This window comes from Empidonax traillii, unplaced genomic scaffold (genome assembly GCF_003031625.1).
Source record: "Empidonax traillii isolate 1590-97213 ecotype Southwest subspecies unplaced genomic scaffold, ASM303162v1 scaffold174:size915687, whole genome shotgun sequence".
In the NCBI taxonomy this organism is placed as follows: Eukaryota; Metazoa; Chordata; class Aves; order Passeriformes; family Tyrannidae; genus Empidonax; species Empidonax traillii.
In genome coordinates this window covers 446,777-461,747 of record NW_020955367.1, presented here as the reverse complement: position 1 = coordinate 461,747, position 14,971 = coordinate 446,777, and the positions used below count along the sequence as shown (strand labels likewise).

At 44.5% G+C, this 14,971-nt stretch overlaps 1 protein-coding gene across 1 annotated transcript in view; it reads left to right on the top strand.

The window, feature by feature from the left end:
- The first annotated feature begins 1,748 nt into the window (after nt 1-1,748).
- The window catches only part of TTLL11 (tubulin tyrosine ligase like 11), a 34,978-nt gene continuing 21,755 nt past the window's right edge, over nt 1,749-14,971 (top strand). Inside the window, exons 1-3 of the mRNA XM_027885876.1 lie at nt 1,749-2,105; nt 8,408-8,504; nt 9,898-10,031. Of these exons, the coding sequence (XP_027741677.1) occupies nt 1,749-2,105; nt 8,408-8,504; nt 9,898-10,031 (588 nt within the window). The remainder of the gene's footprint in view (nt 2,106-8,407; nt 8,505-9,897; nt 10,032-14,971) is intronic.

The window sequence follows — 14,971 nt, the reverse complement described above, 5'->3', positions numbered from 1 at the left end:
TGAACACAGAAAAGACACCACCCAGAAAGCTCCTCCTGCCAATGTTACTGTCCCCTCTGAGCTCCTGCTGGCACATGGAAATGCTCCCAAGTTTTTTATTAAAAACTGTCACAGCTTTTTAAAAAAATAATGCACATCATTTAATAGCAACCTGGGAGGAAGCAAGAGCGAGCTACATCGCCTCAGCCTTCCTCATTACTAAATTAGCATTAACTAAACTTTCAACTTCACATTGAAAGTTTAGTTAATTAATTAATTAGTTTCTTCATTGCCTTGCAAGGGTAAATGGCAGAAGACTGGTGAGGCACTGGAAAAATAGGGGTGTAGAAAACTTTTAACATGTTCTGAATTTCATTGCCTCGTAACTCTATTGTGAGTGTTGCAGGTGAAGCTCTAGTTTGCTGTTGAAATAAGACAGTGTCTTGGTAGTTAAATTTTCGTCTTTATAAAGTACTGCTGACTTTTGGAAAAGGGTCCAGACGTGCAGAACCACCGTTACTGGCACGTTGTGTCGCACGTCTTGGCTTCTGTAAAACACCAGGGTGTGTATGAGGTGAGACTGAGAGATTATGAATCCAGCTGTTCTTAAAACCTGATCTAGCAGATAAAAGATACATTGATATCTCCTGTCTTGGGGCGCTTCACAGTCAGGAGCATGGTCTTGACACAACCTTTTTATTTTAATTAGCAACCGAGTCCCAACTTTTGCAGCATTTATTTAAATTTTCCCCTCTTTTAAATGGCTTATTTGCTGCCTTGATACAGGGTACGACTCTATTGACTGCTCCTTCACACAGAATCCTGATCATTCTTGCCTTTTTTCCTCCCCGAAGTCTCGGAATTCCCTGCATCCAGGCTGGATTTCCCAGGGCGCAGCGCCACCGCCTGCCCACTGCCCTGCGCTTCCTTAACTCCCCAAATCTGCTCTTGCTCCCTTTTAACACCTTCTCTGTGTCATTGCACCTATGTCTTGAGGGATTCCTGTATCACAGAATCACAGAATCCTGCAATGGTGTGGATGGGAAGGGACTTTAAACAGATGGTGTAATTCCAACCCCTGCAGTGGGCACGGACAACCTTCCAGCTTGCTCAGGTTGATCACGGAGCTGCTGTTAGGGTTATTAATTCCATTATTAGTAGCGTTAAAAGCTGTTTTCGTACTTTCTTGCAGTGCGTTTGAGTCGGGCAGTGTAAGTGTGTTTAAAATCCGGTGATGAGGGGCTGTAGCAGCACTTATTGAGGTGAACACGAATAGACCGTGGGGAACACCCTTTGTGAGGAGGCAGCGCTTTGTAACGGCGGCGGGACCCCCGCCTCACATGACAATCGCTCCACCACACGGTAAGGAGCGAATTTAGTGTCTGAGCCCCCCGGGAAAGGGCTTCGGTGTTGAAGGACACAGCGGGCACAGGCAGCCGCACCCAAGCCCCGCCTGAGGCGGAGCCGCCATGAGGGAGGAGCGCCGCCCGCTTCCAACATGGCGGCCCCGCCCCGCGCCTTTCGAAATGGCCTCCCCGGGAGTGGCGGCCGGCACTGCCCTTTTCCAAAATGGCGGAGGCGGCGTCAGCGCGTCATGGCGGCGGGGGGCGGGGCCAGCGGGTCACGGGCCGCGCGGCTGCCATGGCAACGGGCGGGGAGCGGGGGCGGGGGGGGAGCGGGCCGGGATGGAGCCGGCGGGGATGGGCATGGAACCGGCGGGCATGGAGCCGGAGCCGGCAGGGGTGGGGACAGCGGGCATGGGCATGGGGATGGAACGGGCGGGGATGGAGCCGGCTGGGACGGAGCCAGCCCGGGAGGCGGAGGAGCCCCCGGGGTCCCCGGCCCTGCCCGCCGAGCCCCGGCAGGCCGGGCCGCCCGGCGCGGCGGCCCCGGGGAAAGGGGCGCTGCCCGGCGCGGGCGGGCGGCAGCGGGAGCGGGGCCGGCGCGGGACCGGCGCGGGGCAGGGCCCGGGCGGGCGGGCGGCGTGGGGCAGGGCTCGGCGGGCCCCGGGCCGGCGCGGCGGGGACGAGGGCGGCCGGCGGCCCGGGGTCACGGTGGACAGCTCCAAGGCCAAGACCTCGCTGGAGGCGCTGAAGATCAGCCTGAGGCAGCTCCGCTGGAAGGAGGTGAGCGCCCCGCGGCGGGACCGGCCCTCGGGGGGCTCCCCCTTCTTGCCCCTGCTCCTGCCCGGCCTGGCAGCGCTGCTGGAGAGACTCCCCTGCCTTCCCCCGGGTCTGCCCCGGCAAAGCCTTTCTCCCTCCTCCTCCTCCTCCCCTGCCTCCCTGAGCTGCTGCAGCCGGGGGGGGGGGTCCCGGCTGGGCCACCCCGACCCTGGGGTGATTTCACACCAGATGTCCCGTTCGGAGCTGGTTCCATTCATGATCGCGACCTTTCATCGCCACTTACACGGGGCAGCACAGGGATGTTCCGCTTACGGAAAGGGCGAGGAAGAAACCTGCTCCTGTGTGGAAATGTTCGGCGTGTTGTGTGTGTGTCCGCGTTTCTCGGGGTGTGGGTACGTGGGATGCCGCTCGTGGCAGCGGCAGGAGCTCTGAGCCGGCAGATCCGCTGCCTGATCCCGGGGCAAAGCCGCTGCCATCATCTCCAAGAGCCTGGTGTAGGAATGAAAGAGTGCTAAGCCACCGAATAAATCATGCATAACAGGCTTTAGCCCGCTAATTTACTTTATGCAGAGGAGCTATGGCTATTTTTTAATCTGCTGCTTGAGTCATGTGTTTTTTCTGTGCTATGTGAGCAGTGCCTGAACTGGAATCATAGCAATAGGGGAGCTGGCACAAAACTGATGCTTTGGAACTCCTTATTTAACTCCTCAAGAGATTTTTTAGATATATCTTACTATAGGTGGTAAATATTCTCAAACTGTAAAGATTTTCTTTCACTAACAGCTTTATAAATGGTTTTATAGGAATTGAGATGGCTTTTAGGAGCTTTGTGAGGAAGTTGTATAAGAAAAAGGGCACTTGTAATCCATTTGGAAGGGGGAAGCTGGAAGGGAAGGGCGGGATAAAACCTGAGGATGATCTGTTTCTTGCGTGCAGAGCTCACACGGAGCTGTGTGATCTCTCACCCGCACCTGCTCCACAAAGCTGCCTTTGGGATCCCACTCACAAGATAAAGACAGTTCTGTGCACCTTGTGCACTTCAAGCGAGATTTATACAGACTTGGGGCAGACAGTATATTCTGTGTTGCTCCTAACCTCAGAGTCAGGTGCTACGTATGTATTTTCTGGAGGATTGAGTGGCAGTAAATGTTACTGTGTTTATTCATAATGTCCTAAATACCTAATTCCACAAAGACACGTGTGCTCTGTCCAAGGGAGTGTAATGCTTTCTCCTTCTCTGACTTCATAAAACTTTATTTCAAGAGTTTTGTTGTTTAAATCCAGCGGGAGAATTTCAAAACCTCATTGCACGAGCGCCCCAGTTCTCAACTTCTGCTTGTGCAGCAAAATAGTAACAAACATCCCAGGGCCTTGAAATTAAAACCTGCTACATTTACCTCTCTTAGCCCCCAGTGCACCTGTGGAGTGTCTGTCAGCAGCCTTGCTCCATGTCCTACGTAGGGACATACGGAACAGGGGGGCTTCACACTTCATTTCTTTGTTTTTATGGTCAAGTTTTATGTTCAGGGTGCCCAGAGCTGTTCCAGTGAGTGTTTCTGGACCACTGGTATCAGTTAGCCCTGCAGACTGTGCTGGGAACGAGCCACACTTAGTGGTAGTTTGGTCTTTATAGCTTCCTGAGACTTCACTGCTTTGCATGTGTCTTGCACATGGTCTTCTGTCCTGCTAATTGACTTGTTTCACAGGCTCTTGTTCCTCTCATGTATCTCTCCACTGCAATAATCAACTTTTTCCTTCCTGCTCTGCATTCTCCAACAGCAATCGCTGCTGCCTTTGCTTCATCTCTCTGTTTTCTGTCTCCCTCAATATCCTTTCTCCTCCATCTCCTTCCTCAGTCAATATTTTCCATTTAGTCTGTTGCTTCCTCTTCTGACCACTTTGTATCTTAATAAAGAAGAGGTCTAATATGGAATGTTGTGGTGCTTGGCTGCACCATCTGGGTGGCTGATAACTCATTGCTTCAGACAAGTCGCTGTCAGGTCTCGCTGTATGTTCAGAGCTTAGAAATAGGTTAATAACATGAACGTGATGTTTCCTTTTGTTAAGAAAGTATACACTGACACAAGAAAATGTGTATCAAATCACATTTTCCCTGCCCTTTTTTCCACGCCGTCCTGAAGGTGGAAAGAGGAATGAACCAGTGTTATCTCTGACTCTGAACTAGTGCTGGTTCCTTTGTGGGAAACACCAAAGTGAAATTCTTCTGAGGTGGGAGCAAGGCAAACTGCTGCCTCCCAGCTGGCAGACTTCAGGAGACACAGGGAGTCAGCAAGATCTGGTCTAGATCTGAAGAGAGAAATAAACGAAATTAAGAAGAGAAATCCAAGGAAATCTTTATTGAAGCTGCGTGTAATTTTGAAAGCTCTCCCTTTCAGATGTTTAGAGAAATAGCAGTAAAATATTTGTTCAAACCACTGTCACCTTCGGAGCTGGTTGCACTGTTACAGCAGGACCAGCAGAGGGAACACGGATGTTGCTTGTAGGATCCATGCAAATATGCAAGAAAAGGCTTGGAAGCAGTAATGAAATGCAGATATTTGAAATATTGATGTTTCAGTGGCTGCTATTCTACTGTCATCCCTTGTACAATACTTCTCAAGTGATCCTTCTTCTCCCTCTCCACTTCTTTTACATTTTTTTCTGTGCCCTCTGTTTGCTGCTGGATGTATTGGCTGGAGTATTTTATTGGGCAGGAGACAGTATAATGTCCTTTTTTAAAGTGGGCTTCTTTTTATTCATAACTTTTTCTCTCTACTATTCAGCATTTTATGGTGCCATATAGCCTTTTTTTTAGTTTGTTTTTTTTTGTGTGTGAAGTTGTACATTCCAAAACCTCCGTGCTGTAGTTTCCATGACTTGCTGGAAGGCCTTGGTTTCAGTCACAGTCTGTTCCCTGCAGCGTGCCCCATTTGCAGAAGTAAGACACGAATGCATTACAGAATTGGCCACATGGTAGTGGTTCATTAGTGAACTGACATATGGTAAATGCCATAATAAGACACAAGAAAAAGCAGGACTACTCTGAACGTGGCTGATGTTGGTGAGCAGTTTATTCTGGGGCACCGATACATGAGGAAGGGGTGAAGGAGTCCAAGACAGAGCAAGTTGACCATTGAGATTCTGTTACCAGAAGCAAAAGACAGGGAAAAAAACCCCCCAACTTTCTTTTTTCAGCTGGGGGAATTTGGAGTGAAATAAATTATCAACTGTGATAGGCCTGTCTGGGGCGGACCTTTTAAAAAGCACTGCAGAATTTCCACGTGCCAATGGAGCAATTCCCATCGCTGCATTGGACCATCTGATCCAGCGTGACAGATTCTTTAAATGAACATGATATGCCAAATGAAATAATGGGCACAAATTGAGCTTGCATCCCGAGTTTATTCATCACTTAATAAATTATTTCTTTAGCAAGCTTTCAATTACCAGGAAAATGGAAGAAGCAGATGTCTCGGGCATCAAATATCCCAGCGTTGAGCGTTCCATTTGTCTCGCTGCCCTGTGCCTGCGTGGAGATGTAGGGATAGCTTGAAATTCTATGCTGGGAAAGGCTGACTAGCAGATGAGTCATTTAACTTGTCATTAAACGTGATGGAACAGGCTGATGTGACCTGTGAGACAATTTAAATTATCGGCTTCTAATCCAAAGGTAGAAATGACCTGCCATGCAGATTTGACTGTGATGGATTATTAATGGTGTCAGAGTTGTGGAAACAATGCCATTCTCTTTGTGGCTCCTTGTTTGTTTGTTCTGACAAATGTTCTCCAAACGTGAATGAAAAAGATTTAAAAAAAGGATGGCTCCAGTCACCTTTACAACCTCTGTCCCCCTCTGGCTGGGGCCATCCTGGCTTTGGCACTGGATAGTGAGGCTATTCCGGCTGCCACATGGGAGGTGAAGATAGGAGGCTTTATATCCATCTTTCTTTTTAGCCAGTGCCTGCACCAGGAGCTGGAAATGCAGTGAAAACTCTTCTTGTACCACAGTAACATTAATTTACATCTGCCTGGCACTGCCAGAGGCGCCGAATAATCAAACTTGTTGGCTCCTCTCCAAACACTGCTCTTATGTAATGGTATAGTGCAGGGGATAGAGAATCCTCCCCAGCTCACTCAGATGAGTTAGATGCCACTGGTGGATAAATCCAGATAATCTTGGCTCCTCAGGACGGTGCCGTGTTGAGTCGCTGACGTGGGGCTGCGGCTCTGCCACGTTCCTGTCCAGAGCTGCTCACTCCTCATCTGCTGGGGAATGATTTCTGTGCAGTGTTGGTAGAGTGCTTTGATATCCTCTGCAGATGAAAGGTGTTATATAAATGCAAATTTCGTTCCTTTCATTTCAATTTCATTTAATAAATAAATAAATTGTTCAGGTTTTGGTGGGAAGGGCGCTCTCAGACCGAAGGCTGCATCTGTATTCTGGATGTACCTGTGGAGAGAGGTTAAGGCCACTGATTGTCTTTCAGAGCCCAACAGAATTAATTTTCACTCATACAAAAACAGGTTTTGCAGTCTGAATAATAATGAAATAAGTGTAGAATCCGCTGGCTCTGTTAAATTGGGTTTCTCATCCCTGAGAGTAAGGAAACAGAGAAAGGATGCATTCCTCAATTAGCATTTTAAATTAATTTTTCAAGGCTATTTACAGAGGAAGCTGAAATTTTAATTAAAGTAGCAAATAAAGTAATGCACTCAAAAGCTTGATGAGATTCTTTTTTTCTGTCATACTGAAAAAAAAATAATCCAGTGCTTAAGAAATGTTTTAAAGCAAGAAAAATCGCATTTGGAGTAAGGAACAAGAAGTTTCTGCAAAATACTGCGGTTCTTTCAAAGAGTAAACGGTACTGGGGGATGAGGGTGGTAGATATTTAATGCAAATGTGCCCTAAAAATGCTAAATATAGCATATTTATATGAAAAAGATATAGCCTAGTCATAGAAGTGATTCCTGTGAATATATTCCATATGGTAGTTAAATGGCATCTACATGGAGCTGCAGATAAAAGAGGGTTTTTTTTTTTTTGGATGGATAAATGGGACTGTGTCTAAGAGAACAAGCGTGAAAAAGAAGAGAACCTTCTTTACACAAAACTAATTGGGTGTTTTTTAAACCACTTTACTACTATTAGAAACTTGCTCTCAGTAATTGGCAGCGCTGCTTCTGAGCTCTTCAGGCTGCTTAGAAGAAGGTTGGTCTTTCTGGTAATAGAAAACAAACTATACAGTTTTCCAATTTCCAGAGAAATCTTGTGTGAATGGGAAAAGAAACTGGAGCACTTAATAGTGTTGAAATAATCGCCTTAGTTCTTAATAGTTGAAATATATACGCTCAACAAATGATTAATGCAACTGCAAGCTTTTATTTTAATTACAGGCTATTAGTACCAGAAAGGAATTAATACTGTATAAATTAATACTTATAACTGAATATACATAAATGAATAATGCAGTTATTTCACTTAAATATCTTGCTTTGAGTATCCATTTTACATTTATTGCAGCTTGGACACCAGTGTAAAGGGGCTTGCTCAGAAAGTGCTTTGCAGTTTTAACTTAGCGTAAATTTAGAACAATATTCCTCCCTATGTGTGTTCCCTGAAATAAAGTACCAAAGAACAGAACTGGTTTGTGCTCATGTGAGACTGGGAGCTCGTGGAGATGCCACAAGGCTGGGGGTGAAGGGCCTCTGGGTGTGGGTGCAGTCTGGGAAAGGGATGTGGAGAGGGGAGCATGGACAAGGCATTAAACGGTGAGTTTTTTAGAGTAGGAGTTGATTCAGTAACTGCCAGTAGTGCCAACTCCTCCATGGCCTCTAGTGCCTGTGTCCCTTGGTGCTTGCTTGTCATCCCTTAAACTGGGAAGGGAAAAACCCCAACTCCAAAAAACCCCAACCCCAAAGCCAGCATTTACTTCCCAGCTGTGGCACTTGCTGTGCCTTCAGGTGCCAGAATTCAGTGCTTCTTAGTGGAATTTTATTGCCTGTAACAGTATTTTAAATTACAAGTGAGCCAAACCTTGGCTGTGGTCCCTCAGATGGTATTTCCAGTACAGATCACTCCTCTCAGTCACTTGGGTTTGGTTTCTGAAAACCTTTCCTGGTTTCTTAACTTAAGAGCCTCAAATTGATCCAAACATTCTTATCTTTGCACACAGATACAGAGCTTGTTTTCTACTGACAGTCAGAAGACTATTCTGAGGTGGTTTGTGCTTACTGTGAGTGTTTAGAAAAGAAAGGAATGAATGGGTGTTCCCATCTTGCTTCAAAACTTGGCTCTTCTCTTCCAGTTTCCTTTTGGCCGCCGCTTGCCCTGCGATATCTACTGGCATGGGGTGTCGTTTCATGACAATAATATCTTCTCAGGTCAAGTCAACAAGTTTCCAGGTACTTCACTTCTGTTTCTGGTTTAAGCAAATGCTTTAAAAATGTGATTATTTGGCCTGTTTCTGTGTTTTACTGTTTTTAGTGGGAATTATCTACCTAATGAGCTGATAATATTTTTAGCATGTTCCTGGGCTTGGTAGGTGATTCCTGCTTAGGGGATAAGGATATGAGAATAGGTCTCTTGAACAGAGTCTTAACTGAAACTTGCTTTGGAGAGAAAGTGGTTTTGATGAGAAGAATACTTCAAACACATGAATTTAGGAAATATTAGAGTGTCAGGCTATAATTTAAGTGAAGTATGCAATTGCTATCTGTTATCTGGTGCTGATAACAGTGCTGCATCTTTTGATTTGGTTTTGATTCAAAGTGGAAAGAATCTGTTTTGTTTCCTACTTCAGCTTATCTCGGGGAGAAGCTCGAAGCAGAATTCCTTAAATGGATTTTTTAATATTGAAGAGTTCATGTCAGTCCTCATCTTATGATGACTCTTCTACTTTTTTAAGCTCCTTTTTCCCCTCATTTAATCCCTGTTGAGATCTCTCTAAATAAGAGCTAAGAGCTTAGGTATTGACTTATCTAAGCCCTTTACTTCAGATTTATTGCTGCTTGTTAGTATGCTGTGAGCATAAGAACCTCAGATATCGAACTCCAGGCTTTATTTCACCTTGACTTTCTCGTGCCTGAGGGAAGTTCCCACTCAGGTGTAGGATGCTGTAGTTTTATGGATGTTACCTCTCTACTCTGGCTTCTGCCTGCTGAGCAAGTGGCTGCACAGGAGTCAAACCAGAGCCCTTCAGAACCACACCTGATTTCCAGGAATGTTGTGCTGACTTGATGCTGGGTTTTACTAGAAACTTTTCCATAAAAATAATGCCTTAGTCATGTTCCCAACGGATATAGGATTTCAATAAATACAAATAAATAATAATTAAAAATATATATATGTGAGTTTGTTTTTGCTGTTCACAAAATAACCTGTTCTTTGAGATTGTGCAGCTACTTAAATGACTGCAAAGTAAACACAGAATGGTTGATTATATTCAAATGGCATTTTTACACATTCCTTGGAACAATAGGTAATAAAAATAATTTTGGATTGTGGCAAAGACAACAGTTAATATTTGACTAAAGCTTTCTGCCTTTTATTCTGAGCTGTATTTTTGAGAGTTAATTTTTTTTCCACTATGCTGCATTAACACATACAATGGGAAATATGGCAGGGGAACACTACAACTATTTTGTCCGGTTTTAAATTTTAAAAGGTGTTCATCTTTATTGGCAGCAGTGACCAGGGTGCCTTCCCAGCAGGGTGGGTAGTGATTAACCATTCACTTTTCGGATGAGACTTGGGAGTGGATTTTTTTGTCACTTCTGGACACTGTTCCTTTCCCAGGCATGATGGAGACGGTACGGAAAATTACCCTGAGCCGGGCCATGAGAACAATGCAGGACCTGTTTCCTCTGGAGTATAACTTCTATCCTCGCTCCTGGATCCTGCCAGAAGAGCTTCCCCTCTTTGTGGCTGAGGTAGATCGCTTTTACTCTCAGGATCGTACAACTTGTTGGATATTGTATCCGTGTCCTTCTTTAGTTTTCTACCGGGTTATTTAAAATCTCCCTAAGGGGCTGTGGATGACATCTTTCTTTTCCAGTTTGTCTGGGATCAGTCATAGTCTGGATGAGCTCCTTTTGTTTGGTATATTCTGGAATAAACATCAAAACAGTTCTGCTTCTCTGCCATCTCAGGAAAGAGGTCTGACAGTTGAACCTGGTATAGCCATAAGCTCCTTCCCTGCACATTTTCCTGGCCTGAGAAGGTTCCAGGGCAGTGAGGGGAGTGTGGTGCTTCCCCAGCTTCACTGGCACTGCAGTCTTTGTAGTCCATTTGGCCTGTTGTATCAAAATCCTTCAGAAGAGCATTTTGTACTCTGCCTTGTTAAACACACATCTTCTGTCACACTGTTGCTTTAACTATTCAGCATGGGATTAAATACCATTCTTTTTCAGCTTTTTGGAGGAAAAAAAAGCAAACATGATTTGTGTTGGTGTTTTGTTCTGTTATTACAAATATTTTTCAAACATCCTGTGTGTTTACTTAACCCTGTCTGACTCACCCAGTCTCTTCTTGCATCCCACAATGTGCTCTGCTTGGAAGAGTGAGGAGAAAAAGGTCTGGGCTTTAACAGGCTCCTGTACTGTGTGTTACCTTTTAGATAATCGCCATATTCACAATCCAATTGAATCCATTAACATATTTTTATTGTTTTTGTTTTTTAATTAATGTTTTAAAAATTGTATTTATTTTTTTAATTCTTTTTAACACGCTCCTCAAGTGTGCTGGGTCACTGTGCCATGGCACTGCTAGGAGCAGCGAAAATGACTAAAATGAAATGAATAAAATAAATAAAATAAAATAAATGAATAAAATCCCAACAGCACTTCAGCCTTGTTGCTGCACAAACTGTAGGACCAAGTTTAGCGACGACAGGTCGATCAGTGCAAACAACCTGGCAGTAAACTCGCAGAAGGGTGCAGCGGGGGCGTGCTGAGGAGTTTTTTGGGAGGTGCGAGGTGCTGCTGACCTGGGCTGAGCAGGAGAGGCTGAGCTGCTGAGCCCCGTGCGCTGGCAGCAGGTGGCACTGCGAATGAACACTGCTCTGCCTCGGCGCTCGCTGCGGGGAAAACGAGCCGCGTTTTGTTCCAAGAGTAACAGATGTCCAGTAACACACTCTGAGGAGTTTCCTCTGCATATGTTCTTCCATCTGTGTTGGAGAAAAGCATAGTTCTTGTTATCAAACATTATATTTTATGTTGTAAGAGTTTTATGTTCTACTTAACACGAGTTGGGAGTGTAACCCCTCCAGAACAGGGAGGAATACAAACCGAAACATTCCAAACCCACTGTGAACCGTAAAAGGTTCAGAACGCTTTTCACTTGCAGTTTTGTGAGTTCTCAGTAGGAGTTCTCCAGTCTTTTCTGTTGCTTGTTTGTTCATATGTGGTGTTGTTTGCTTTGCAACTGAGGGACCCTAATGCTGCCAAAAACGTCAGCTCTGCGAGGCTGCATTTCAGCTTGTTCACAAAGAGGAGCTCAGCACTGATGGTGTCTGCACGTTAGACGTGTCCCTGCAGGAGCTGGAACACACTGCAATATGAATTACCAAAGGTCACAAATGGCGTGTCAGTGGAGCTGTGGGTCACACGTGGGAAGATGGTTTGGTGCTGTTTGTAGTGTAGGATTTTGTTGCAAAGGGCTGGACTGAAAATGAACACCTGTGAGATTTTGCCTGGAATAGAAATGATTACTGAAAGAAGAAACTCCTTGAGAATTAAAGTCTTGCTGCCTCCCCTGATGCACTGCAAGATCTCAAAATGATTTCTCTCACATATTCTTATTGTGCCTCACTTCAGTAGTCATGATTGTGAAGGTGTCAATAATGAAATCAGATGTTTTCAGCTTTTCCCACTTTCCCCTATGCCTGGATTCAGGCAGAAAACACTACAGGTAATATTAATCTTCCGTGCTTTGAAAGCCAGTAGTGGTGAGTAAACTACACTCTTGAGTTTGTGGTGGATGAGCTTCAGATTGGAAATACCAACAAAAAGGTAGTTCCCTTAGTGTCATTTATATCGAAATGATGATGGATATTTTCAACAAGGGCTTAAAAGTTCATCTTACTAAGTAAATGTGTATTTAGCTATTTTCAGTATTCACCCATTTTTAACCTTCTAAAATACGTTGTACTAACATGTCCTTTAACAGAAGATGAGTTACAGGTAAGCAAACCTCAGGTGCTGCCGTAATTGCTCCTTCACCAGCAGAGGAGAATCTGTTGGAAGGTGTGTGTTAAGAACTTACTTCTAATAAACCCTAAATTTGAGTTTCTGAATTAGCTAGCTTGGGATTCAAACCAGGAACCTTGATTGTCCTGATACTTCTTTCTTTGTGTTGTCTGTAAGGATGATGAATAGGCCAGTATGATTAATTTTTAATAAGGATCTAATTTGGACAGTCTAATTTCTAGCACAGCGTATTTTTGGTGGTTTAATCAGGTTTTCAGCTTTTGGATACCTCTTAGGCATAGACATGAATATTCTGGTCTTTGTGCTGTCAAATCTTATAGCCCATTATATGCATTTTTCCCAGAACACTCTATTCATTCAGCCTGTGTCTCCTTAGGAAAGGCAAACCCACAGATTTTCCTCAAACTCTCCTCTTGCTGTTGACTGTAAATGGTTAACGTGTTTTTTAAAGATAATTTCCTTCTGTCCAGCAAAGGACACAGAAATATCTCATTTCATATGAACTAATTTTCCTACATGAGTGAATTTTCGAAGTCTGGACAAGCCTCCTCGTAATGAGAACTTGAAAGAATGTAGTTGAGGGGATTGTGGAGAATTTGAAGACGACTGTTGGGAATTTCCTTGAAGATCAAGAAACCATCTGTTTTCTTCAAGACAGTCAATCTGCTGAAAAGCAGACTGACTCTGGATTACTATTCCCCCTTTCCACACCAACCTATCTTCATCTGCCATGTGTAGGTTTTGACGGACTAGAAAGCCTGAATAATGTCCAGGCCGTCTAGTCCATCAAAAATGGACTAGAAGGAGAGGGAGAAAATGATGTGCTTTCTATTTTAAGAGTAGAGTTAAGCATGAGATCTCTGAGAGCAGTGGCTGTTACAGTGCAGTATTTTTGAAAAGCAGGTTGCTGTTGCATCTTTAGCAGTAGTCCCTGGAAAGCATCATCTCCTTGGAAAGGTGCTGCTGGAGCGGAGCAGGAGTAGCCTGAGGGGTGAACAGCAGATGTGGGTCTGGGAGGCAGATTGTTCCACCTGGTTTCATAGGGGTTCTGTGTAACTTTCTGCCCTGGCAGACCATGATTGGCACTTCACACATTCAACTAGAGTCACATCAGGGTCTGTTTAGTCGTGGAGGGTTCAGGTTAAGCAGGTCTGTCTCTGTGAACAACGGTGAACCAGAGAACTCCTCTGCTCTGCAGAGTAATATCACATCAAGGAAGATTATTCTACAGTGGTAAAAAGACTAGGGCATAAATCCTGCTTTCCTTCTTTGCACATCTAGGCTTGCTGATCTACTTGGACTTATTTATCCGTGTGCCATTTATGTAAGCCTGACCTCCACTGAGGCATTTTATCCCTCAAAGTGACCTATTTTGGAGAAGGATCTTTCACTGAGTCAGTGTGACACCTGTCTGTGAGAAAAATCCTAGTCTGGATAATGGATCCTGAGTTTCTCCTGCAGCTGGCAGGAAGGCTTTCAGCAGTGTGACTCTCAATGAAATAAATAACTGGATAGGGTGGAGCCAGAAGTCCTTCAGACCTTGGGAATGTCACTGCTGGCAGAGCTGAGCCTCTCGGGGGTCGGCAGTTTAATGTCACAGCAGAGAAAACCACAGTGATCTGACCACGCTCAGCCTTTTCCTGTGGGCTGATTTTTTTCCTCTCACTCTGCAGTGCCAGGCCTGATGGTGGCAACTGATTGCTTTTTCTTTGTTAGCTTGTGTCCTCAGGCTTCTAAAAGTCAATCTGCAGTTGTTGCTGGCGAGCCACAGGGCAAAACCAGATCTCCGCCTCGGTTCAGCACGTGCCTGGCTGAAGGGAGAGAGTAGCAGCTGCAGGTCTGGTGCCCCAAAATGTGTGAATGCAAGAAAAGAACGATCTGTGCTGCGACATCCCTCCCTCTTGAAGAGGTTTTAAGTGCTTTATTCTTCTGAATCCCATGAATAGCTGATAAACCCATAATCTGCATCCTTGTGTTTTCTTTAACTGCTTTCTTTGTTAGGGCTCCCCTTTCTTTCTCAGCTTCACCTCTGCTAATTGAGGCATCTCCATCTCTGCAGTTCTGGCTTTTGCTATACAAGTAATAAATAAACTGAAGTTTATTTAGGCAGTGAGAAATACGCATGTAACATGAAAGATCTGGCACTCAGCAGATGTGTCAGTGACCTGGTTGTATCTGTACATGGCTCAACATTCCCAGTTTTACTAACACTGGGCATCTGATTGTGAAAAATATTCAGTGTGGGAAAAAGTATTGTCAGTGCCAAATTTTTACTTTATTTTTCCTATTCTGGTATTGTTTTCATTCATACCTGAATAAATAAGGCATCTTTCCTTATGTCAATGATTATCCTTGTCAGTTGTTGTTCAAAATGTAGCACAAAAGTTTAACTTTGCAGTTTCATACACTACTAAAGTGGATCTCTTGAGATATACCACATTTCCTTCTGCCACTTGGTACTGAATGTGAAAAAGAAGTTCTTGAAATCACCTATGCAATGGCTTGTTAAATAAAATGATGTTCTTCTATCTGTACTAGTAATTCCCTACTCATGCTTTTTTGTTTCTCCTTGTGCTTCTCAGCACTGTTTATCATCTACCCTCTTTGCATGGTGTTTACTACTCTGGGGGTGTGATCATGCTGTTGTAATTTATTTTTGTTCA